Raw genomic sequence first — 23,895 nt, forward strand, 5'->3', positions numbered from 1 at the left:
GGTTCCCGCTGCAAGGACTTTGAGGACAAACTCCCCATTCATTTGCAGGACATCAAGGGCTCCGGACACTGCGAAAGTGTCCCTTTCAGTTCCCTGGGAACCGAGAGCAACCCTGCACGGGCCCCTCTCCCGGCAGTGCAGTGCTTCTGGGCACCCTTTTTTCTGGAGTTCTTACCCACGGCGCCCCAGGCTGGCAGTGGGGCTAGGGTGTGTTAGGCCAGGCAGCCGCAGGTGTTGGTCGGGCCGGTGTTGCAGTGACTGGACTGACACGCAGGCCAGCTCCTCCCGCAAAGACATGGCATCTGCAGGGCTGCTCAGCCTACGGCAGATGGCGTGGGGAGGAAGCCCGGCTCCAGCGCCGCCTGGCTGGGCTCCTCAGAGGCAGCAGTCGCACCTGCTGTGGGGCGCCCACCAATGCTCAGATGACTCATTTCCCTTTCCTCACCCGCAGCTCACCCATCTCCACCCTGTGGTATCCTCACTTACACCTCTCACCTTAGGTGCCAACTGAGCTTCGGGGGTCCTACCTTCCTGCCCCCAGGGCAGGGGGACACAAGGCAGACGTGGTCATCAGAGCCTCCCGCTGTCCTTTTCCAGGTCCCAGATCATCCCCTGCCCACTTACCGAAGGGGACAGGCAAAGGGTCAAGCAGGCAGCAGCTCCCCACGGCCTGGGACTGGATGAGGGAGACTGTGAGAGAATGTACAAGGGAATGAATGAACAAGGGAAGGAATGAGTAGGCTCGGGGTAGGCGTGTCGGTGGGGGCAGAGATGAGAGCAGAGTGAAAAAATAAACTGGGGCCTCAGCAGCTTTGTTCAAGCCCCCAGATACAGATTCTGCATGGGAACTTGTACACTTTCCACCCTGTCCTCCTTCCCAGAAGACTTGGGCCTGGGCTGCATCGCCCCTGGCCCCACCCCTACTAGTCCCAGTGCCCTATACCCTCCTCCTCTACCCCCGGAAGGCTGGAGAAGGCCCTCCTGCGGCCCAGCCAGATGTTTATTTTTAGCTCTTACCTCACATGCCTCCTCCTGCCTGTCGTCCCTCTCTCCCTTACTGCGGCTGTAGCAGAGCCAGAAGCAAGAGAGCCCACTGAGCAGCCTGTTCTGCAGCACCCCCGCCCCACCCCATGAGTAAGCATGGGAAGGAACAGAGTCCCAGGGAGCATGGGACCACAGGGGCCATGCTTTGCTGAGGGCTCAGGTAAGCAGGCCGAGGCAGGGGCTAACTCGGAGCCCCTGGCTTTGCGCCTGCCTCTCCCATCCAGGACACCCTTCCCAGGTACCCTTGCTTCATTGGGACTGTCGCTTCAGGGAAGGGGCCTGCAGGCCAGAGGTGGGGTCAGAGGTTTGCCATGCCCCCAAGCTGAGCCAGGGAAGATGACCTAATCTTGAGAGGCCTAACCTGGGATGGCTGTGTGCAGGGACTCAAGGTGGAGTCAGGGTGGTGTAGCTTTGGGCCAGCCCTGCTGTGGGCCCAGATCCTAACCCCATTATATTGATCCCGGGGCTGGGGAAGGGGCTGTTTGCTTGTTTTCAGAACTCTCTCTTGCCCTCTGCCTACGCTCCTCCTACCTATCCAGGGTCTTTGTGATACATGACAGTTCTCTCTGACATGGGGGCATTTTCACTGTGTCCCTAGGTGATGCTGAGGGCACGTGGATGACATTCTTGGAGAAGACTCTGTGCTTATGTCCATCTCAGGGCTTGGTCTTAGCCTGCCCGGCACTCTCCCTAGGCACCTTTAGGAGTGGACCCTCCTAGGCCAAGTGAGCCCAAGGCCCACAGATAGCCAGCACCCACTGCTTTCCTGGAGTTGGGGGCAGGCATAAAGTGTCAGATAAGGTCTAAGGGAATCAGCAGTGGTGCTTAGGGCTGGGACTTGCAGGGAGCAGAGTGAATTCACGGAGGACCTCTGGACCCCCCTGCCAGGGACCTGCATGTAGGATTGGGCTTCAAGGCAGAGAAGGTCTCCAATCCTCGAGAGGTCTCATGGCCCTGAGTAACAAGCCTGCAGTGCCACCCTACCCCTCAACGTACACAAAGCCCCAGCCACCTGACAGGCCTGGCCTCAGCTGGTGCCCTGGGGCAGAGATGTGGCCTTGTCCATGGGGGCCTGTGGGCAGAAGAGACTGGTCAGTCCCACCCTGCCCCCAAGCAGAGAGCCTCCCAGGGCCCAAGGAGTCTGTACCCTCCCTGCACCGCCCCTCCTTAGGAAGGGTATGGGCAAGGATGGTGTCTGAGGCCAGAGAGCTAGGAGGCGGGAGGGGCCATGCATCCAGGAGATCATTCCCGGGATGCCATTCCCCACTCTGGGCTCCACACCGGCCCCTAGCTCCCTGTCTTGTCCAGGGCTTCGTGTTGCTTGTAGCTTTCCCTTCCCTAGAGCCTTCCCAGTCTGGCCGAGGGGAAAAGCTCCGGATGGGGTGAGGAAGGGACCCTTCTTTGGGGCTCATCATCTTAGCTTTGTATATGTACATTTAAATAATGGAGAAGTCTGTTACTGGGGGCAACAAATCTGCCTGTCTTTCTTTCCTTGTGCCTTTGGTGTCATGCTTTGGAAGACTTTCTCCTCCTTAAGGCTGCAGAGATAGTCACAGAAATACTCTGAGTTCTCCAGTGCCTTGGTGATCTCAACCCCCCCCCCCCATTTCTTTACAGAAAACCGAGTGGCTCTGTCTCAACTGCCAAACTAAGCGACTGCTGGAGGGCAGCCTGGGAGAGCCAGCCCCCGTACCGCTGCCCACCTCACAGCAGCTCCCCGCAGGGGCCCCTCCCCGTGCGGCTGGAACAACCCCTCCAAAGCAGAAAGGGCCACAGGGGCTGGGCCAGCCATCAGGCCTTCCGCCTGCCAAGGCCAGTCCCCTGCCCACCAAGGCCAGCCCCCAAGCAAAGCCCCTCAGGGCTTCTGAACCTAGCAGGACCCCGAGCAGTGCCCTAGAAAAGAAGACAGGAGTCCCAGCTAAAGCGGAGCCTGTGCCGAAACCACCTCCGGAGACCAGCCTGCCCCACGGGACTGCTAAAGCAAAGACCGGGCTGCGGAGGACGGAGCCCACCACCCCTGTGGTCAAGGCTGTTCCAGAAGCCCCCAAGGGTGGAGAGGCAGAGGTCAGTTTCAGTCACATTGCAGGGACCCTAGCTGGGACAGTCTAGGGGAGGGGGCTGGGGTGTAGGCCTGGGACGGCCCCTTGGGACTGCAGAGGAGAGCAGGGATGCCTGCCTCGATGAGGCCCTGGTGGGTCTGGAGCCTGTGAATTACAGGCTAGTCCTGAGTTTTACTACCATTAGATTTAGTGAGGTTTCTCTTTGAGAACCTAGGGCTGCTTGGGGTTTGCCATGGAACCTGCAAGTTACTCAAGGCCAGAGACATGGAGAGGGTGGTGGGCTCTGATCACCGGGGAGGTGAAGCATCCCTCCCCCAGGTCCCTGGGATTCACAGGGAGGGCTGGGCTCCCCGATCAGCTGTCTGCTGCGGGAGTCAATGTCTGCTTTTCACCTGCTGCAGGAGCTGGTGGGCAAGCCTTATTCTCAGGACCTGTCCCGGAGCCCACAGAGCCTCAGCGACACAGGCTATTCTTCTGATGGCGTCTCCAGCTCCCAAAGTGAGATCACAGGTGTGGTGCAGCAGGAGGTGGAGCAGCTGGACACTGCAGGAGTGGCGGGGCCACGCCCACCCAGCCCCTCCCAGCTCCACAAGGTAGGCAGCATGCGGCCTTCGCTGCAGGCCCAGGGCTCGGCCCCCAGTGGTGAGCGGAGCAAGCTGCCCGGTCCCAGCAGCGGTGAGGAGCAAAAGCGGCGGCCCCACTCCTTGTCCATCATGCCTGAGGCCTTCGACTCCGATGAGGAACTGGAGGACATCCTGGAGGAAGAGGAAGACTCTCTGGAGTGGGGGCGCCAGAGGGAGCAGCAGGACACGGCTGAATCCTCGGACGACTTTAGCAGCCAGCTGAGGCATGACTACGTGGAGGACAGCAGCGAAGGCGGCTTGTCCCCTCTTCCACCCCAACCCCCAGCCCGGGCTGCAGAAATGACGGATGAGGAGTTCATGCGACGGCAGATACTGGAGATGAGTGCTGAGGAAGACAACCTGGAAGAGGAAGATGCGGCCGCCTCCAGGCACAGCCTGGCCAAGCATAGCACCCAGAAGGGTGGCCCCAGGTCCAGGCCAGAGCCCAGCCAAGAGCTAGGGGCCCCACCCAAGAGGCGCCTGCCCCACAATGCCACTACAGGCTACGAGGAGCTGCTCTCTGAGGAAGGCCCAGCAGAGGCCACCGATGGCACTGGGACCCTGCAGGGAGGGCTCCGCCGCTTCAAGACCATTGAGCTCAATAGCACAGGGAGCTATGGCCATGAGCTGGACCTGGGCCAAGGCCCCGACCCTGGCCTGGACCGGGAGCCTGAGCTAGAGATGGAGAGCCTGACGGGATCCCCTGAGGACCGCTCCCGCGGGGAGCACTCCTCCACGCTGCCAGCCTCCACGCCCAGTTACACATCCGGCACCTCTCCCACCTCCCTGTCCTCGCTGGAGGAGGACAGCGACAGCAGCCCCAGCCGCCGGCAGAGGCTAGAAGAAGCAAAACAGCAGCGCAAAGCCAGGCACCGCTCCCATGGGCCCCTGCTGCCCACCATCGAGGACTCCTCTGAAGAGGAGGAGCTGCGGGAGGAGGAGGAGCTGCTGCGTGAGCAGGAGAAGATGCGGGAGGTGGAGCAGCAGCGCATCCGCAGCACGGTCCGCAAGACCCGGCGGGACAAGGAGGAACTGCGGGCCCAGCGGAGGCGTGAGCGCTCCAAGACCCCCCCAAGCAACCTGTCCCCCATCGAGGATGCCTCCCCCACAGAGGAACTGCGGCAGGCAGCGGAGATGGAGGAGCTCCACCGCTCCTCCTGCTCGGAATATTCGCCCTCACCCTCCTTGGACTCGGAGGCGGAGACCCTGGAGGGTGGTCCCACGCGGCTCTATAAGTCGGGCAGCGAGTACAGCCTGCCTACTTTCATGTCCCTCTACTCGCCAACTGAGACGCCCTTGGGCAGCTCCAGCGTGCCCAGTGCCAGCCCCAGCCGGCCCCTCAAGAGTGCTGAGGAGGCCTACGAGGAGATGATGCGCAAGGCTGAGCTGCTCCAGCGGCAGCAGGGCCAGGCGGCAGTGGGCAGGGGGCCCCATGGGGGCCCCTCTCAGCCCTTAGGGCCCCGGGCGCAGGGTTCCTTTGAATACCAGGACTCCCCAGACCATGAGTATGGCCGGGCTGCCCCTCCTTCCTCGGAGGGTGCGCCCGCCGGCCTGGGAGCAGCTGTCTATGAGGAGATCCTTCAGACATCACAGAGCATTGCCCGCATGCGCCAGGCCTCCTCAGGAGACCTGGCCTTTGACGAGGACAAGAAGAAGGAGAAGCAGTTTCTGAATGCCGAGAGTGCGTACGTGGATCCGATGAAGCAAAATGGCGGCCCACTTACCCCGGGCACCAGCCCCACCCAGCTTGCTGCCCCGGTGCCCTTTTCCACCTCCGCCTCCTCAGACAGCAGCGGGGGCCGCGTCATTCCTGATGTCCGAGTTACTCAGCATTTTGCAAAGGAGCCTCAGGACCCCCTCAAGTTGCACAGCTCTCCTGCTTCTCCCAGCTCTGCCTCCAAAGAGGGCAGCACACCCTTTTCCCAGGGCCCTGGGACCCCAGCCTCCACGGCTGGGGCTCCTGGTCTGCCTGGCTTGCCTCGAGGGTACATGACTCCGACGTCCCCCGCAGGCTCCGAGCGCAGCCCCTCACCTTCCACAGCCCACAGCTATGGACAGAGCCCGACCACTGCGAACTACGGGTCCCAGACGGAGGAGCTGCCCCAGGCCCCCAGTGGCCCTGCTAGCAGCGGGCGGGCCACCAGAGAGAAGCCCCTGCGTGTGAGTGAGGGCAAGAGCGGCGCTCCCCAGCCCTGCCAGGGATACTCCTACTTCGCCGGCCCCAGCCCACCTCTCTCCCCATCTTCTCCCTCAGAGAGTCCCACATTCTCCCCTGGCAAGCTGGGCCCAAGGGCCACAGCAGAGTTCTCTACACAGACGCCAAGCCCAACCCCTGCCCCGGACATGCCACGGAGCCCTGGTGCCCCCACCACGACCCCCATGGTGGCTCAAGGCACACAAACGCCACACCGACCCAGCACGCCTCACCTGGTATGGCAGCAGCCCTCTCAGGAGGCCCCCTTTATGGTCATCACACTGGCGTCAGATGCCTCCAGCCAGACCAGGATGGTGCATGCCAGTGCCTCCACCTCCCCTGTGTGTTCCCCCACTGACATCCAGCCCACCACTCACAGCTACAGCCAGACAACACTTCCAAGTGTGTCTCAGCTGCCCTCAGAACCTCCTGGGCCATCCGGCTTCCCACGGGCAGCCAGTGTGGGTGCAGATGGGCCCCTGGCACTGTATGGCTGGGGTGCCCTCCCTGCCGAGAACATCTCCCTGTGCCGGATCTCCTCCGTCCCTGGAACGTCCAGGGTTGAGCCAGGTCCCAGGCCCCCTGGCAGCGCTGTAGTAGACCTCCGCACAGCCGTCAAACCCACGCCCATCATTCTCACTGACCAGGGCATGGACCTGACCTCTCTCGCTGTGGAAGCGAGGAAGTATGGTCTTGCCCTGGATCCAGTCCCAGGACGGCAGTCCACCGCTGTGCAGCCTTTGGTTATCAACCTCAACGCCCAGGAGCAGACCCACGCCTTCCTTAGCACCGCCACCACCGTGAGCATCACCATGGCTGCCTCTGTGCTTATGGCCCAGCAGAAGCAGCCTGTGGTCTATGGAGACCCCTTCCAGAGCCGGCTTGACTTTGGCCAGGGTGTAGGTAGCCCCGTGTGCCTGGCCCAGGTCAAGCAGGTAGAGCAGGCCGTCCAGACAGCCCCGTACCGTGGTGGACCCCAGGGAAGATCAAGGGAGGCCAAGTTTGCCAGGTATAACCTGCCCAACCAGGTAACGCCTCTGGCCAGAAGGGATGTCTTGATCACACAGATGGGCACTGTGCAGAGTGTTGGCCTCAAGTCAAGCCCTGTGCCAGAGGCTGGTGCCGAGCCCCACCGGGCCACCCCTGCAGAGCTGCGGCCACATGCTCTTCCAGGTGCCCGGAAGCCACACACAGTGCTGGTGCAGATGGGAGAGGGTACGGCAGGCACTGTGACCACACTGCTCCCTGAGGAGCCAGCGGGTGCCCTGGACCTCACAGGCATGAGACCGGAGAGCCAGCTGGCATGCTGTGACATGGTCTACAAGTTCCCCTTTGGCAGTAGCTGTACTGGCACCTTCCACCCTGCCCCCAGTGCACCTGAGAAGAGCGTGGCAGATGTTGTTCCCCATGGCCAAGGCAGCGGCCCCTTCTATAATCCTCGGGAGCCTGAGCCTCCCGAGCCCCCCGCCTACCGGGCACAGGGGATGGTGGGGCTTGGGCCCCACGAGGAGCAGAGGCCCTACCCACAGGGCCTCCCTGGCAGGTTGTATTCCTCCATGTCCGACACCAATTTAGCTGAGGCAGGCCTCAACTACCATGCCCACAGGATAGGGCAGCTCTTCCAGGGCCCTGGACGAGACTCAGCCGTGGACCTAAGCTCGCTGAAGCAGTCCTACAGCCTGGGCTTTGCAGACGGACGCTCCCTTGGGCAGGGCTTACAGTACGGCTCGTTCACAGACCTGCGTCATCCCACAGACCTCTTGGCTCACCCCCTGCCCATACGGAGATACAGCTCAGTGTCAAACATCTACTCAGACCACAGGTATGGCCCTCGGGGTGATGCAGCTGGCTTCCAAGAGGCCAGCCTGGCCCAGTACAGTGCCACCACAGCACGCGAGATCAGCCGCATGTGTGCAGCCCTCAACTCCATGGACCAGTATGGAGGGCGGCATGGCAGCAGCAGTGGTGGCCCTGACCTCCTACAGTACCAGCCCCAGCCCAGGGCTGGGCTCAGCACCCCACAGGGGCTGGCTCCCCTCAGACCTGGCCTCCTTGGGAACCCCACCTTCCCAGAGGGCCACCCAAATCCCGGGACTTTGGCCCAGTACAGGCCTACAGCAGCCCAGGGAGCAGCAGTCCGACAGCTGCTGCCATCCACAGCCACTGTGCGTGCGGCTGATGGCATGATCTATTCCACTATCAACACCCCAATTGCTGCCACACTGCCCATCACCACCCAACCCGGCTCAGTACTGCGGCCCATGGTGCGAGGTGGCATGTACAGGCCTTATGCATCTGGTGGGGTCACAGCTGTGCCGCTCACCAGCCTAACACGCTTGCCCATGATTGCTCCGCGGGTACCTCTTGGGCCCCCAGGGCTGTACCGATACCCTGCACCAAGTAGATTTCCCACTGCTTCTGGCGTGCCGCCTGCCGAGGGTCCTGTCTACCTAGGGAAACCTGCTGCTGCCAAGGCCCCAGGGGCTGGGGGCCCACTGAGGCCAGAGCTGCCGGCAGGGGCTGCTCGAGAAGAGCCTCTTTCCACAGCCACCCATGCTGCTGTTAAGGAGGTTGCAGCAGCCCCAGCACCAGCCCCCCTGGCTGGCCAGAAGCCACCAGTAGATGCTGCTCCTGGGGGCGGCAGTGGGGCCCCCAGCCGGCCAGGGCTCGAGAAGGAGGAAGCATCACAGGAGGAGAGGCAGCGGAAGCAGCAGGAGCAGCTGCTGCAGCTGGAGCGGGAGCGGGTAGAGTTGGAGAAGCTGCGGCAGCTGCGGTTGCAGGAGGAGCTGGAGCGGGAGCGTGTGGAGCTGCAGAGGCACAGGGAGGAGGAGCAGCTGCTGGTGCAGCGAGAGCTGCAAGAACTGCAGACCATCAAGCACCACGTGCTACAGCAGCAGCAAGAGGAACGGCAAGCCCAGTTTGCCCTGCAGCGGGAACAGCTGGCACAACAACGTCTGCAGCTGGAGCAGATCCAGCAGCTGCAACAGCAACTGCAGCAGCAGCTAGAGGAACAAAAGCAGAGGCAGAAGGCTCCCTTCCCTGTGGCCTGTGAGGCACCTGGCCGAGGGGCTCCGCCAACGGCCACTGAGCTAGCTCAGAATGGCCAGTACTGGCCACCCCTGACCCATGCAGCCTTCATCGCCGTGGCAGGGCCTGAGGGGCCAGGGCAGCCTCGGGAGCCTGTGCTGCACCGGGGCCTCCCTAACTCTGCCTCGGACATGTCACTGCAGACAGAGGAGCAGTGGGAGGCAGGCCGCAGTGCCCTCAAAAAGCGGCACTCGATGCCACGCCTGCGGGATGCCTGTGAACCAGAGTCGGCGCCCGAGCCCTGCACGGTCAGGAGGATTGCAGACAGCAGCGTGCAGACTGATGATGAGGATGGGGAGGGCCGCTACCTTCTGACCCGACGGCGCCGGGCCCGGCGGAGCACTGACTGCAGCGTGCAGACGGACGATGAGGACAGCGCTGAGTGGGAGCAGCCAGTGCGCCGCCGCCGGTCTCGTCTCTCCCGCCACTCGGACTCCGGCTCGGACAGCAAGCACGAGGCTACTGCCTCATCATCCACTGCCGCTGCCGCCGCTGCGAGGGCCACGAGCAGCGTGGGCATCCAGACCATCAGTGACTGCTCCGTGCAGACAGAGCCTGACCAGCTGCCCAGAGTCTCCCCGGCCATCCACATCACAGCTGCTACTGACCCCAAGGTGGAGATTGTCAGGTACATATCAGCACCAGAGAAGACTGGGCGTGGGGAGAGCCTGGCCTGCCAGACGGAGCCGGAGGGGCAGGCCCAGGCCCAGGGAGGAGCTGGGCCACAGCTTATGGGGCCAGCCGCCATCAGCCCCTACCTGCCTGGCATCCAGATCGTCACCCCAGGGCCCCTGGGAAGATTCGAAAAAAAGAAGCCGGATCCACTGGAGATTGGATACCAGGCCCACCTGCCCCCGGAGTCCCTTTCCCAGCTTGTGAGCCGCCAGCCTCCCAAGTCCCCTCAGGTCCTCTACTCACCGGTTTCACCCCTGTCCCCACACCGGCTCCTGGACGCCTCCTTCACTTCCAGTGAGAGGCTGAACAAGGCCCACGTGAGTCCCCAGAAGCACTTCACAGCTGACAGCGCTCTCCGCCAGCAGACGCTGCCTCGCCCCGTGAAGACCCTGCAGCGGTCCTTGTCGGACCCTAAGCCCCTCAGCCCCACCGCCGAGGAGTCTGCCAAAGAGAGGTTCTCCCTCTACCAGCACCAGGGGGGACTGGGTAGCCAGGTATGGGCACAGGGGCTCCTCCAGGGTGGGACAGGGGTCTCTGCCTAGTCTGGGGGGCCCCACAGGGAAGGGCTTCTTCTGGGGTGGGGTGGAGTCACCTCCAGCTCCCAAGGCCAGAGGGCGGAGTGGAGGTCTGACTCTTCCGCGGTGGAGTCTGCAGCCTGGCGAGCACACCCAGGGCACACCCACTCACGGCCCGCAGGCGTCCAGCCAGGTGCCACCAGAAACTTCCACTTCCCTTCTTGCCACCTCCTCCGGGCTCATATGTAGTCCCTGCTGCCTCCCCTTTTGGGCTTCCTTAGCCCTCCAGTCTGAGCCCTGCCCACTCCAGTCCTCTACTGTGGATGTTTCCTAAGAAAATCAGTCTCACAGACCTGTGAGTGTCCCCATGTCCTAGCCATGGCCTGGCTTCCATTGCCCCCCATGAAGCCCAAGTGCATCAGCCTAGCACTGTGGGGCCCTCCAGTGGGCGGCAGTGTGCCCTCGGCTACCCCTGAAGCATACACTTACCCTTGTCTGTGGTTTTAGTTGCCAGTGATGTCCAGTGACTATGAGGCCTTCCGTGGGCTGCCTTGGAGGGGACATGGGGATGGTGAGGGCCTAACACCACGGACTTTGAGTGCCAGGCTGAGGAGGGTGGGCTTTGTTTTGAAGGCCCTTGGAGCCTCTGGAGGTTTTAGGCAGGTGAGACAGGACAAGACGGGTGTCTTAGAAGGCTTCCTGAACAGAGTGTGGACAGATGGGTTGAAGGAAGAGACTGCAGAGTGACCCCAGGGAGGGGGGAGGGGCCCCAGGCATCATGAGGTATATGTGCCGTTCTCTGGGTGTGATGCCTAGGAGAGAGGTGGGCCCTGAGGTGGGGCCGCGGAGGTGAAGGGCTTAGGCAGTGGAGAGCACACACGTGGGGGTGTGCAGGCCAGAGGGGCCGGTGTGGGATCCAGAAGCTGGACTGGCAGGGAGGGCCGGTCAGAGAAGCTGGTGGTCTGGCTCCAGCCTAGGGTGGACAGAGGTCCCGTGGGCCAGCTACATGGGGCCTGGCCACAGCCGGCCCTCGTAGTAGTGGCCAAAACAACAAGACAGCAGTGTGGAGTTCAGAGAGTGAGCTGTATCCCGTTAAAGGCCCACCCTCTGGTCCGAGGGCACGCTAGTTTATGACCTGCAGTGAGAGTGGGTGGTAGGTGTCATGTGTCTTGGCAAGCTACAGTGTGAGAAGCTGGTTGTCAGACCCCAGTGAACTTGGCGGGTTTGAGCGTTCCATAAAAGTCCAAACCCCTGGGGCTTTGTGGAAAGGCTATGAGCTAGAGACGAAGGGAGGACCCAGGACAAACCCTCCAGTGGTGAGCACTCTCAGGTCATGTGGAACATCTGGGCCAGTGGGGGGCCCCATGGAGGGCAGCGTTAGGGAGCCTTGACCAGGAAGCCACACAGCAGGAGATGAGGCTGGAAGGACAGAGAGGGGTGCTGGCAGCCCGAGAGCAGTGGCTGGCAAGGCTGTGGAGGGAGCTGGGGCCAAGGCAGAGAGCACAGCCGGGAGAGTTTGGCAGAGGGTGGTGCAGGGCAGTGGAGGAGGAGGTGGGTGGATGCCTGAGTTCTATGTCACTTTAGAGGGGAATAGGGTAGGGGGCAGAAAAGGGTGCAGAGCCTGCAGCAACTGACAGTCAACATATACCCCTTCCCATGATCCTCTAGGAAGCCTGGTGGGCCCAGGACCCATTACACTCTTGTCTGTGTCCCTCCACTGCCCTTGGTTCCCACCAGCTGCCAGGACCCAAACCCAGAGCAAGACTTGTGCCCTCACCTCTGCACTCACTGAGGCGGGTGGAGGGGGGCAAGCCCATGGGACACAGGCAGGGGTTCTCGGAGCCAGGCCATTATTAGAAACCAGCACAGACAGGCATCTGCTCCTTCCCTGCCTTCCTGCGGCTCAGAGCACTAGGAAGGACAAGGACTGTAAGGTGATCACAGGCCAGTGGGTGGGCCAGGCAGGCCTGGAGGCTTCCCAGTGAATCAGTATAGAACCCATCCCCTGCCCCAGCCAAAGCTAGGGCTCTTCCACCCTGTGCCCCTCCAAGCCACCTGCACCTTGGGTCTCAGTGCTGCCCGCCCTTCCCTCTGTCTCAGGTGTCGGCGCTGCCACCCAACGGCCTGGTCCGCAAGGTGAAGCGGACACTGCCCAGCCCTCCTCCAGAGGAGGCTCATCTGCCCCTGGCTAGCCAGGCCCCCCCACAGCTGTATGCGGCCAGCCTACTGCAGCGTGGGCTGGCAGGGCCCACCGCTGTCCCGGCCACCAAGGCCAGTCTGCTCCGGGAGCTGGACCGGGACCTGCGGCTGGTGGAGCATGAGTCCACCAAGCTGCGCAAGAAGCAGGCAGAGCTGGATGAGGAGGAGAAGGAGATCGACGCCAAGCTCAAGTACCTGGAGCTGGGTATCACACAGCGCAAAGAGTCTTTGGCCAAGGACCGGGGTGGCCGTGACTACGCACCCTTGCGTGGTCTCGGTGAGCATCGTGACTACCTGTCGGACAGTGAGCTCAACCAGCTGCGGCTCCAGGGCTGTGCCGCTCCCGCCGGCCAGTACTCAGACTTCCCTGTCACAGCTGCTATTCCCGCCACCCCCTCTGGCCCCACTGCCTTCCAGCAGCCACGATTCCCATCTCCAGCCCCGCAGTACACTGCAGGCAGCAGTGGGCTGGGTCCAAATGGATTCCCAGCCCACCAAGCACCCACATACCCTGGCCCCAGCACGTACCCTGCGCCTGCTTTCCCTCCTGGCACCAGTTACCCTGCTGAGTCTGGCTTGCCAACCCAGCAGGCTTTCCGTCCCTCAGGCCATTACACACCACAAACACCCATGCCAGCCACACAGAGCACCCTTTTCTCTACCCCGGCTGACAGCCGTGCCCCCAACCAGAAGCCACGCCAGACATCACTAGCCGACTTGGAGCAGAAGGTGCCCACCAACTATGAGGTGATCACCAGCCCCGCTGTGGCCATGTCTTCGGCCCCATCAGAAACCAGCTACAGTGGCCCAACGGTTAGCAGCAGCTATGAGCAAAGCAAGGGCCCTGAGTTGCCTCGGGCCACTGATCGTAGTGGTATGAGCATGAGTCCAGCCCCTGCGTACCCCTCTGACTCACACTACACCAGCCTGGAGCAGAATGTCCCTCGGAACTACGTGATGATCGATGACATCAGTGAGCTGACCAAGGACAGCTCTTCCACTGTCCCCGATAGCCAGCGCCTGGAGCCCCTGGGGCCGAGCAGCAGTGGGCGTCCAGGGAAAGAAGCAGGGGAGCCAGGCATCCTTGAGGGGCCCACGCTGCCCTGCTGCTACAGCCGAGGGGAGGAAGAATCCGAGGAAGACTCTTACGACCCCCGTGGGAAGAGCGGCCATCACCGAAGCACGGAGGGTGATGGTCGGCCGGCCAGCACCCACTACTACAGTGACAGTGACTACCGCCATGGGGCTCGAGCAGAGAAGTACGGTCCAGGCCCCGTGGGGCCCAAGCATCCCTCCAAGAGCCTGGCCCCAGCTGCCGTCTCCTCAAAGCGCAGCAAGCACCGGAAGCAAGGCATGGAGCAAAAGATCTCCAAGTTCTCGCCTATCGAAGAAGCCAAGGATGTGGAGTCAGACCTGGCTGCCTACCCCTCCCCTGCAGTCAGCAGCAGCCTGGCCTCTCGGGGCAGAAAGTTCCAGGAAGAAATCACCTACGGGCTTAAGAAGAACGTGTATGAGCAGCAGAGGTACTACGGGGTGTCCAGCCGGGACCCAGTGGAGGAGGACGACCGCATGTACAGTGGAAGCAGCCGGTCCCGGGTGGCAACTGCATACAGTGGGGAGAAGCTGTCCAGCCATGACTTCAGCAGCCGGGGCAAGGGATACGAGCGGGAACGGGAGGCCGTGGAGCGACTTCAGAAAACGGGCCCCAAGCCCTCATCCCTGAGCATGGCCCACAGCCGCACCCGGCCCCCCATGCGAAGCCAGGCCTCTGAAGAGGAGAGCCCCGTCAGCCCCTTGGGGCGGCCCCGCCCACCCGGGGGTGCCCTCCCTCCTGGAGACACCTGCCCACAGTTCTGCTCCAGCCACTCCATGCCTGATGTCCAGGAGCACGTCAAGGACGGACCTCGGGCCCATGCATATAAGCGAGAGGAAGGCTACATCCTGGATGATTCCCACTGCGTAGTTTCTGACAGTGAAGGTAATGGCAGCTGGGGATGATTTCTGCAGATGCTCAGCACCTGGGGGCCATCCTCCCTGTGGGGCCCTGGGCCCTGAGATGTCCCAGCATGTCCTGGCCTGGTGCTGCGTGCCGAGGGCTGTGCCTTCTCCACCCGTGCCCTGGCCGGGTCATGGGAAAGTGGGCGGGGGCCTGGGGTTTTGCTGTGGCTGTGGTGCCCCTGTGGTTTCCTTGCATGGCTTCAGCTGGGCCGCCCCCTGTGGCCGACCCCTGTGGTCGACCCAGGGGTTGATGGTGTTCTGTTTTTGGTCTCTGAAGCCTATCACCTGGGCCAGGAGGAGACAGACTGGTTTGATAAGCCCCGGGATGCCCGCTCTGACCGGTTCAGGCACCACGGGGGCCACGCAGTCTCTTCCTCCTCCCAGAAGCGAGGCCCTGCCAGGCACAGCTACCACGACTATGATGAGCTCCCCGAGGAGGGCTCGTGGCCACATGATGAAGGTGGCCCGGGCCGCCACACCTCAGCCAAGGAACATCGACACCACAGTGACCACGGGCGGCACTCAGGCCGCCACGCTGGTGAGGAGCCAGGCCGACGTGCTGCCAAACCACATGCTCGGGACCTGGGTCGCCATGAGGTCCGGCCTCACTCTCAGCCCAGCTCTGGCCCAGCCATGCAGAAGAAGGGTCAGCCTGGGTACCCCAGCTCGGCTGAATACTCACAGCCATCCCGCATTCCATCAGCATACCATCATGCCTCTGACAGCAAGAAGGGCTCCCGGCAGGCCCACTCAGGGCCTGCCACACTGCAGCCAAAGCCAGAACCCCAGCCGCAGCCACAGCCGCAGCCGCAGCCACAGGGTCGGCAGGCACCTCCAGGGCCACAGCAGCCACAGCCACCACCATCGAGGCAGACACCCTCAGCAACAGCATCACGCCAGCCACAAATGCAGCAGCAGCAGCAGCAGCAGCAAGGTCATGGGCCACAGCCCCCCCAGCAGACGCCGTCACAGGCTCGGCTGCAGCAGCAGGGCCAGCCAACTGCCCGGGGCCCAGCCCCCGCTGCCAGCCAGCCAGCAGGGAAGCCTCAGCCAGGCCCCACGACAGCCACAGGCTCCCAGCCAGCAGGACCAGTAAGTAGGGTTCCACGGCACGGATCCTACCCAGGGATAATGCTGTAGCTGCAGCTTGGATGTCCCCTTGGTTCCTGGCTGGGCATGGGCAGAGTTGGTGGGCTGTATCTCAACTAGGGGTTCTGTGTTGCAGCCACGGGCAGAGCAGACAGATGGCTCTAAAGGGGCAGCCAAAGTGGCCCAGCAAGGGAGGCCTCCTCAGGCTCAGCCACCACCAGGACCTGGACCTACAGGTGAGCCTCCCCTTTGATGTCCTCAGTTGTGACCCAGACAACCCAGAATGCTTTCTCCCCACCTGGGTGCCCTGAGCTCCCATGCCCTGCATGCCCTCACTGCCCCCAGGAAGGCGCCCAGGGGGCTGCAGGCCTCCCAGCAGAATGACTGGTGCTAGAATGCGCAGTGGGGTCAGCAGTGCTGGGGTCTTAGGGCCCAGGCAGCTCTCGGCAGGGCAGCGGAAGGGACTGGTGAGCAGGGCCAAGACTGTGACTTCATGCTCTCTTCTTCCCTCCTTCCCCTCTTCCTTCCTCTCCCTTTCTCCTTTTTGTCCCCTTCAGCTTCCTTTTTCCTGCTTCTTTGCACTCCTTTTCTTCCTGCTCTTGTCTCCCTCTCTTCATGCCTCTGCGCCCCTCCTCGCCCCGCCCCTCACTGGGTACTTGTGCTTAGATGCCCTCACGGCTACTCTCCCACTCAGAGCCTGGAGAGTCAGGTCACACTTGGCTCCTGAGGGTGGTCTCTCTCCCCCCAGGCATGAAGGCTGGAGCCAGGCCCGGAGGGGCCCCAGGGGCTCCTGCAGGCCAGCCAGGTGCCGAAGGGGAAAGTGTGTTCTCCAAGATCCTCCCTGGTGGGGCAGCAGAACAGGCCGGCAAACTGACAGAAGGTGAGCCCTGCCTCCTGTGGCGGAGACTGGGTCTGGGGAGTGACTCCAGGCTCAGTCACTCGGGCCCAGGCCAGCCTTGTGGTTCTGGGGCTGGGCTCCGCCTTGGTGGGCCACACGACCCCGATGGGGAGGGCGTCTGGTGTAGTGTCCTGATGCCACTCTCCTTTTTCTGTTGTAGCCGTCTCTGCTTTTGGCAAAAGATTCTCCTCATTCTGGTGATCGTGCCACAAAGGGTGAGTATAGCTGTCTGTCCCCAGCCTCCCCCAGGGCAGGCCTGAGGGGCTCTTGTGGGCGCTTCCAGTTCTGAGGGGTCCTCTGGGAGGAGCCCAGGCTCCAGCCACAGGTGATGTGGCCAGAGCTGCATGTCCTCTCCTGCGCATGCGGCAGGAGCAGGAGGAGATGGAGGGCCCTGTGCACAGAGGCTTCGCCATGGGGCCAGCCCAGTCCAAGTCCCCAGCAAAGGGGAGCCAGGGTCCCCATCCCCTTGTCCTTCTCCAGCACCCCCCTCCCACACAGGACTCTCGCTGCTCTGCGCTGGCGCTAAGTTGCGGGCTGGGACACAGTTCCTCCCAACCCTCCTGCACACGTGTTCCACAGGCTCTCGAAGAGATGAAGGGAGATGGTCTTGGTGCTGTGGAAAAATCTCTGGAGTCAGAGGCCTGGGTGCAGCTCTGGACTCTGCGTATAACAGTGAGTGTCAGGGCCAGTGTGGGGGGACAGAGGAAGGGGTGAAGGGCCACCCGTTCCTACAGGTGTGGACTAGGAGGGGCCTGTGGCCTTCCTTTAGCTGTGACCGAGACCACTGGGCATGAGGTCAAGACATTGTTGGCTTCACAGGCTGAGCTCGTGGCCCACAAGGAGGAAGAACAGAATGAGTAGAGAGGGCAGAGAGAACAGGAAGGTCACCGGGACAGGTAGGCTCAGCCCCAGACAAGATCAGCCAGGGAGAAAGCAGAAGGGCCGCAGGGCAGGAGCCCTGGTTCTGTCTGGGCTGCAGTAGCCGAGGCAGGATGAGCAGCTTCCTACTGGAGCTTTCTCTGGCCTTGGCCCTGCCCCTGTGGGGCAGGAGGGGGCGTGGCATCAGGATGTCAGGGAGGGTGGCCCGGCTGTTGGTGCTGCTCTGTGCACAGCCAGGGCCCATGCCTCACTTGGAACCCCTGAGACCTCCCCCTCTGTCCTTCACCGCCTCTCAGGTTCAGAGGACAGAGGTTTGGGAGATTCTCGTGATGGGCAGGGGTGTGCGCAGCAGGGCCAGGGGCCAGCAAGCAAGTCAGAGGGGAGCCCTGCGGCCAGGCCTGCTGGGGGGACAGAGCTGAGGGTAGTGTCGAAGGGGCTGCCTGTCTCTGGAGGAACAGTGGAGGGACTGGAAGGGTCCAGTTTTTTATCCGCTTACTCATTATTCCATAAACAGTTTGTCAAACCCTGGGGAGGGGCTGAGCCCTGTTCCAGGCCCCGGGGATACAGCAGGGAACAAAACCACGTCCCTGCCCTCTGAAGCTGACAGTACATTGAGTGGGACTAAGAATAAATCAGTTAAAAAGTAAAAATTAGATAAAAAAGGTAATTTCTGAAGGCGATAAGTGCTTTGAAACTGTGAAGCAGCGTTCCGGGACAGAGGGGTCTGCTCTAGAGAAGCGGCCAGGGCGCGATGAGACTCGGGGGGTGGGGGGGTGGCTGCTGCCTGGCAGAGGAGCAGCGCCCACAGAGGCCCTGCCGGCAGGGGTCACTGGTGGGCTTCGGGGGCAGATGAACAGCCAGCACAACCAGACCTACAGCGGCGGGGGGAGGTGTCAGGGGTGAGGCCTGAAGGGGCAGGAGCCAGCTGGGGTGGGCTTTGGAGCCCAAGTCAAGACCCCAAACTGATTCTGATGGCAGGGGCCCCCACGCAGCGCCTCTGGCGCTCTTCTCGCCTTCACTCCCTGCCACTCCCCTGTGCAGCCAGATGTCCCCCGGAGTTGCCCTGGAACAGATGGGAAACCAGAATTTGTGCTGAGGGGAGGGGCAGCCCGTGGCCAAATTCGTGGCAGTGCCCAGCTGGTTTGAGGGCTGGGCTCCATCACTGGGAAGGGAAAGGAACCACAGGCGTGGCTTTGTTCTGTGTTTGGCCACATTATGTGGGGGTGGTGCCGAGACCACTCACTTTGTAGTTCAAGGAATCTCCCTCCAGTTCTGGCGTCTGGCTCACAGCCAGGCCAGGCGTGCGGGTCTTCTGTGAGCATCCGTGTCCTGGTGTCTTTCGAGGCAATCTCCCAAGTGGCTTGGGAGAGGCTTGCCATTGTAAGCCCGATTCCACGTCCCTCACTCAGGCAGGGCAAAAATCAGTTTGTGTTGTGTTAAAGAGATGTCCCTTCCTGGCCTACCTGATTCCTCTTTTCTTCCTGTCCTCTTTGTGGCCTCAAAGCTGCCAAGCACCCATCTCTCCAAGCCTCAGTGGGTGGGGTCCTGAGGGGGAGTAGGAGGCCCTCGGTGTGTGGCAGGCAGCTGAAGGGTGCGGGGTGGGAACCAGCTGTCCGCGGCTCCTAACAAATCCTTCTCCTCCCTCCCTCCCTGCCTCCCTCCTTCTCTCCTCCAAGCATCTACAACCTGGCGAACCCTTGGCCCACAGACTCACCAGGTGGGACATGGCGGGCAGCCTCAGCTGAGGCAGGATGTTTTCCAGCAGCAGCTACCTGGGCAATGCATCTGCTGGACAAGTGGGACCACTGGCCGGGGGAACTTTGATTGTCTTTCTGGAGACCCTGCTCTCCTCAGGGTGCCACCTTCGAGGCGTAGCTGTGGCTGGGAGGGAGGAGCTCTCTTCGGAAACCCTGCCGCCGCGCAGTCGCCGCTCTTCCCACAGCGGCCGTCTGCGGCCTGGCCGGCCAGGCCCGCGATGCGTTATACACAGAGTTCGGGCACCGCTGCCTGTTTCTGACGGACCCTTTCCGCCCTTCACGATGCCAGAAGTTTTTCCACAGCCTTGGAGACGGGCTCTGACTGAGGGCTGGGGGCCCCGGGCTCCATTTTCTTCACATTCCAGCTGGCCCGGCTCCTCTGTGGCCACAGGGGTCTGCCCCACTCACCCTGTCCTCTGGGTGACACGGGAGCAGACTTCCGTGTGGCTAGTGTGGGGTTGGGAGAACTTTACAAACATTAGGACCTAACACTGTCTCATTGCTAAAATAAGAGGCCATAGCACCGAAAAGCAGCGCAGGCCCCGGCTGAGGCTTCTCCCAGCCCAGGGGTGGCGACATGCCAGCACGCTGGCCACCCTCTCAAAGCCATCCCCCGAGCCACCCTGAGCACCCAGCAGCACCGCCATCGTCTCGACCGGCCGGCTCCTCCTCCGTACACCTGGGGATTTCTTTTGGTTTCAAGAACAGCCTTAATCATTTCTGTTTGATTTGCGTGTATACCTCATCAACATCTTTCTTTCGTTTCCCCTTCTCCCCTTTGTCTCTCCTCTCTTCGCTCACCTCCTTGACTCTCCTCCCCGCCCCACCCTCCTTGTGACTGACGGTTTGGTTTCCTCTCTGCTCTGCCCCTGCTCAGAACAGGATGAATGTTGACTGAGAAGCAATAGTGGGCAGCAGGCCACCAAGAGCACAACTCCAGGGCGGTGAGGTCTGGGTGGCCCCTCAGCCCGCCTCTGTTTACTGTGCAATTCCAGTCCTTCTTAAGCCATCAGCAGTGGGAGCACTCAGAGCAGAGGGGCCAGGGCTTCTGCCAGCCGAGGGGAGGACCCGGAGCCCTGTGCTGGGGAGTGTGGTACCATCCTTCCACCTGGTGGACTGGGTGGCGCTCCTCTCCGAGGCCCTTCCCTTTGGGACTTCCTTTGACCTTGGGCACAGCCACAAGTCTCATCTCTAATGTTCTATGCAATGAAATATAAACCCTCAAAGACAACTGTTAATATTTAATAAATTCCATGTTATGTATAAGGTGTTCATTGCAAACATGCAGTTGAGAAACTGGATAAGATATGCTCATATCAAAGCCCTTCCCTAGCCCACCCCACTCCCACCGTGTGTGTGAAATTCTCAGTCTGTGGCATGTTCGACCTGTGGCAGGGCTCGCCAACGCTGGGCGAGTCACCGCCTGTCCCGCAGTGGAGCATGCACGGCTCGCAGCCTCTTTGCACGACTTCATCCATTTTAAATGCTCGACCCTCTTGCTTGGAGTTCTTTTTGCCTCAAAACCTCTCCTTCAGGAGCGCTTCTAGCTGACTTCTGCACAAGCTAGTAAGAACCTGCCAGGATTGTCGCCTGAGCATGCCAGGCTGCGGCAGGCGGTGCGAGGCCCCACACGCCCTGCAGGTTTCTCTGACCACGATGGCAGGTGACAAGGAGTCTCTGGAGTGGACGTGCTGGTGAGGCCTGCACAGGATGTGTGTGTGAGCATTCAGGTTTGCTGTGACATTCCGAAGGTTTTCATCTGTAGAGCACTCCCTCTCTTATGCCAGCCTTGGCCCAGGGGTACCTGGCTGTCCCAAAAGCAGTGGCACATGGCTCAAGGGCAGAGCTGGGCCTCATTTGTGGACAGACTGGCCACGGGCAGGGCCGTGCCATGCCCTGGGGCCTGCAGCTCCTGACTGCACTCCATGCCTCTGCTCTGTGGCTAGAAGGCTCAAAAGTCTGTGAGCCAAGACATGGCTCCAGGGGGTCAAAAGGTGCTTGGGAAGAACTAGACATCTGGCACTTGTGGTGAGGACAGCTAAAATGTCATCTTGGACCAGAGCGGGTGTTCATATAGGCAGTGGCTTCAAACTGAATTTCTGGGGAGGCTTCCCAGTAGCGAAACTTAGAGAAAGTCCTGTTGTGGCTCCCTCTGCCTCTGTCCCCAGGGTCAGAGAACTCCCTGCGCACCCCCATCTCAAAGCCCCAGTGTTCTGCTGCTCAGCAGCCTCTCTACGACCGAGCCAGGAGGGAGGGAGGCAGTCCTGCCTGACCCAAGGCCTGGCGCTGCTCCACAGTGCTCTGGTTTGCACCGTGCATTTTTCAGGGGCCTTATTTTCTTGCTGTCCTGTAAGGCCTACACAGCCCTTCAGAGAGGGACCCTGGCACTCCGCTGGCAGCTTTGTGTGAGACAGGAGGCTGTCAACCTGTGTTGGGCCTGAGACCCTGGTCCTCCAGGATTTGGGAATACCTGCCTCAGGCCTGGGCTATATGAGGCTATCTGAGCAAGGGTGGAGGAAGGTCGCCACCCAGGGCCAGGTCTGCATGGGGAGGCATCTGGAGGCTGGGTATGTGGGGGCCCCAGGCAGTAATCCTTCCCACTGAAAGCCAGGGAATGGGATACAGAGTGAGGAAGACAGGGAGGAGGTGACTGCAGGTCAGCCTCCATCAGCCCTAGCCCCAGGCTCCAAAATACTCACTTCTCAGCAAATGTCCCTCTGGTTTTGAAATTTCTGACGTGCATCACTCCCCCACCTCCCAGCACACCCAAAGTATACGTCTGAACCCAACACTCCTTTGTGAAGGTGCTTGGTGCAGGCCTCTGGGCCAAGGGTGTCCTAGCCCTCGTGTGGATGCAGCTGTGACTCAGGGACACTGCAGCCAGAGGCTAAGGGACCAGCATTCAGTGTTGGGGTATGGGAGCGTCAGGTGCATCTCCAATAGGCAAGGGGTCTCTGGGATGCAGGTCAGGCCTTTTCCTTACTTGCTCCCCTCACCCCGTGTTGTGAGCAAGGGCATTGCCTCTCTGCCTGAGCCAAGGCCCAGTACACTCACTTCAATGACACCGCTCACCCCCACCATCTGCTTAGTCCTTGGGAGGAGTGTGGTCTCGGGGCCTATGCTGAGGCAGCAGTGACAGCAACAGTGGCCTGTCTTCGGGAGCCTGTGGGGAGTCTGCCAGGCAGGCCCTCTGCCGGGGCAGCATGGTCCTGGCCTGTGGGCCCCTGCCTGCCTTGTGCCCTCCTCCCCCCATTTTGTAAATACTTGTCATCGTGGACTCAGTCAGGGTCAGAGTGACAGGCCTGATCAACTGAAACTCCTCAGAGATGTCACCTCTGTCTCCCTGGGTATCTGCAGCCCTGCTGCCATGGCCCCCGAGAGCCATGGAAGTCACGACACATCGTGTGTATGCATGTGAACAAGTGTGTGAGTGGGTCTGTGTGCGTGTCTGCCTCCTCAGCCTCTGGGCTCAGACCAGCTCCTCGCTCGGGGGGCAGTGCCCTGCGGGGGGCTGCCCAGCGCCTTTCCTCTGCTGGCTTCCACGTCTTGTTTCCGCTTTCCCCTCACTCCTTCCCTCCCCCCTTTCTCTCCTTCTCTCCTTCTCTATTTGAGGGGGGAAGAGTGCTGTACAAAGTCAAACAAACAAGTTTACAGTTGTAAGTGCAATGACCCGAGTCCTCCACATGACCTTGTGAAACGTGTGCCGTCCTCCTGTGCTCCGTGAGAACTCGTGGTACTTCGGTGTCCCTCCCCCTGTATTGTGACAAGGTAATTCTGTGGAATCAGAATAAAAGGACTTGATATAAACAACTTGCAGACTGTCTCTGGGATGGTTTCTGAAATGGGAAGGCTTAGCCAGAGGAACAAAGCCCCAAACTTGTGACAATCCGGTCTCTTGACAGTTAAAGGGAAAAGAGAGAAAAGGCAAAGTTGCAGATGTGCTGGCAGAGCAGGACCCCAGTCCACACCAAGCTGTCCAAAGTCATGGGTCCCCACACAGGTGCCCCAGGAAAGGTCCTAAGCTTGGCCTTAGAGGGAGCCTTAGGTCACCCCCAACTTTTGAGGGCTGGTGCCTCCTTGGCCTGGGCGGGTCAGTCTGGCTGTCAGCGTTCTGGTTCCTGGTTCTGGGAAACAGGCGAGCAGGTGCTGCCCCCTGGTGCTGCCAACAAGCCGTACACCTGTCTGTCTCGCTGTGTTAAATCCAACCCCTAAACTCAGGGGCTGCCAGACCCTAGTCGTCCCAGGAGGGATGGGATAACCTCCTTTCTAAAGTAACGCAGGGTTGCACCCTGGCTGTTGTGGCTCTGAAATGAGTGCGGGCCTGCGAAATCAGGGCACATGCCTGGGTTGTAGGCGGGTCCCCAGTTGGGGGCGTGAGAGGCAACCTATCAATGTATCTCTTGCATGGTGATGTTTCTCTCCCTCTCTCCTTCCCTTACCCTCTCTCTAAAAATAAATAAATAGTTTTGTTTAAAAAAATTAAGTAACCCAGAGTTTGTTAGATAATAATTATTATTTATTTATTTATTTTTATTTTTAATCTTTAGAGGGGAAGGAGAGAGGGAGAGAAATATCTATGTATGGTTGCCTTTCATGAGTCCCCTTGCTGGGAACTGGCCTGCAACCCAGGCATGTGCCCTGACTGGGAATCAAACCACAATCCTCTGGTTTGCAGGCCCGTGCTCAATCCACTGAGCTATACCAGCCAGGGCTGTTAGATAATTTTTAAAACACAGATAAACAAAAACAGGGTCAGCCTTGCCTCTGGCCTTCCCCCCTGAGTTAGTATCTTGATGCATGTCTTTCCTGCTTGTGTTTTTCTATTTTTTCACTTTAAACAGAAGTTAGAAGGTGCAGCACTGCCCATTTATTTCTAC

The 23,895-nt window shown here is 60.9% G+C and overlaps 1 protein-coding gene across 2 annotated transcripts in view; it reads left to right on the top strand.

The window, feature by feature from the left end:
- Positions 1-22,828, top strand: part of BSN (bassoon presynaptic cytomatrix protein) — a 40,104-nt gene extending 17,276 nt beyond the window's left edge. For both annotated transcript variants that reach the window (XM_053669386.1, XM_053669387.1), the window contains 9 exons: positions 2,662-3,108; positions 3,506-10,177; positions 12,299-14,375; positions 14,673-15,487; positions 15,621-15,720; positions 16,233-16,364; positions 16,543-16,597; positions 16,962-17,054; positions 18,938-22,828. In XM_053669386.1, the coding sequence (XP_053525361.1) occupies positions 2,662-3,108; positions 3,506-10,177; positions 12,299-14,375; positions 14,673-15,487; positions 15,621-15,720; positions 16,233-16,364; positions 16,543-16,583 (10,284 nt within the window). In that variant the 3' untranslated portion in view covers positions 16,584-16,597; positions 16,962-17,054; positions 18,938-22,828. The remainder of the gene's footprint in view (positions 1-2,661; positions 3,109-3,505; positions 10,178-12,298; positions 14,376-14,672; positions 15,488-15,620; positions 15,721-16,232; positions 16,365-16,542; positions 16,598-16,961; positions 17,055-18,937) is intronic.
- Positions 22,829-23,895: the final 1,067 nt, after the last annotated feature.

Source organism: Artibeus jamaicensis, unplaced genomic scaffold (assembly GCF_021234435.1).
Source record: "Artibeus jamaicensis isolate MK-2021 breed Jamaican fruit bat unplaced genomic scaffold, CSHL_Jam_final contig_519, whole genome shotgun sequence".
NCBI lineage: Eukaryota > Metazoa > Chordata > Mammalia > Chiroptera > Phyllostomidae > Artibeus > Artibeus jamaicensis.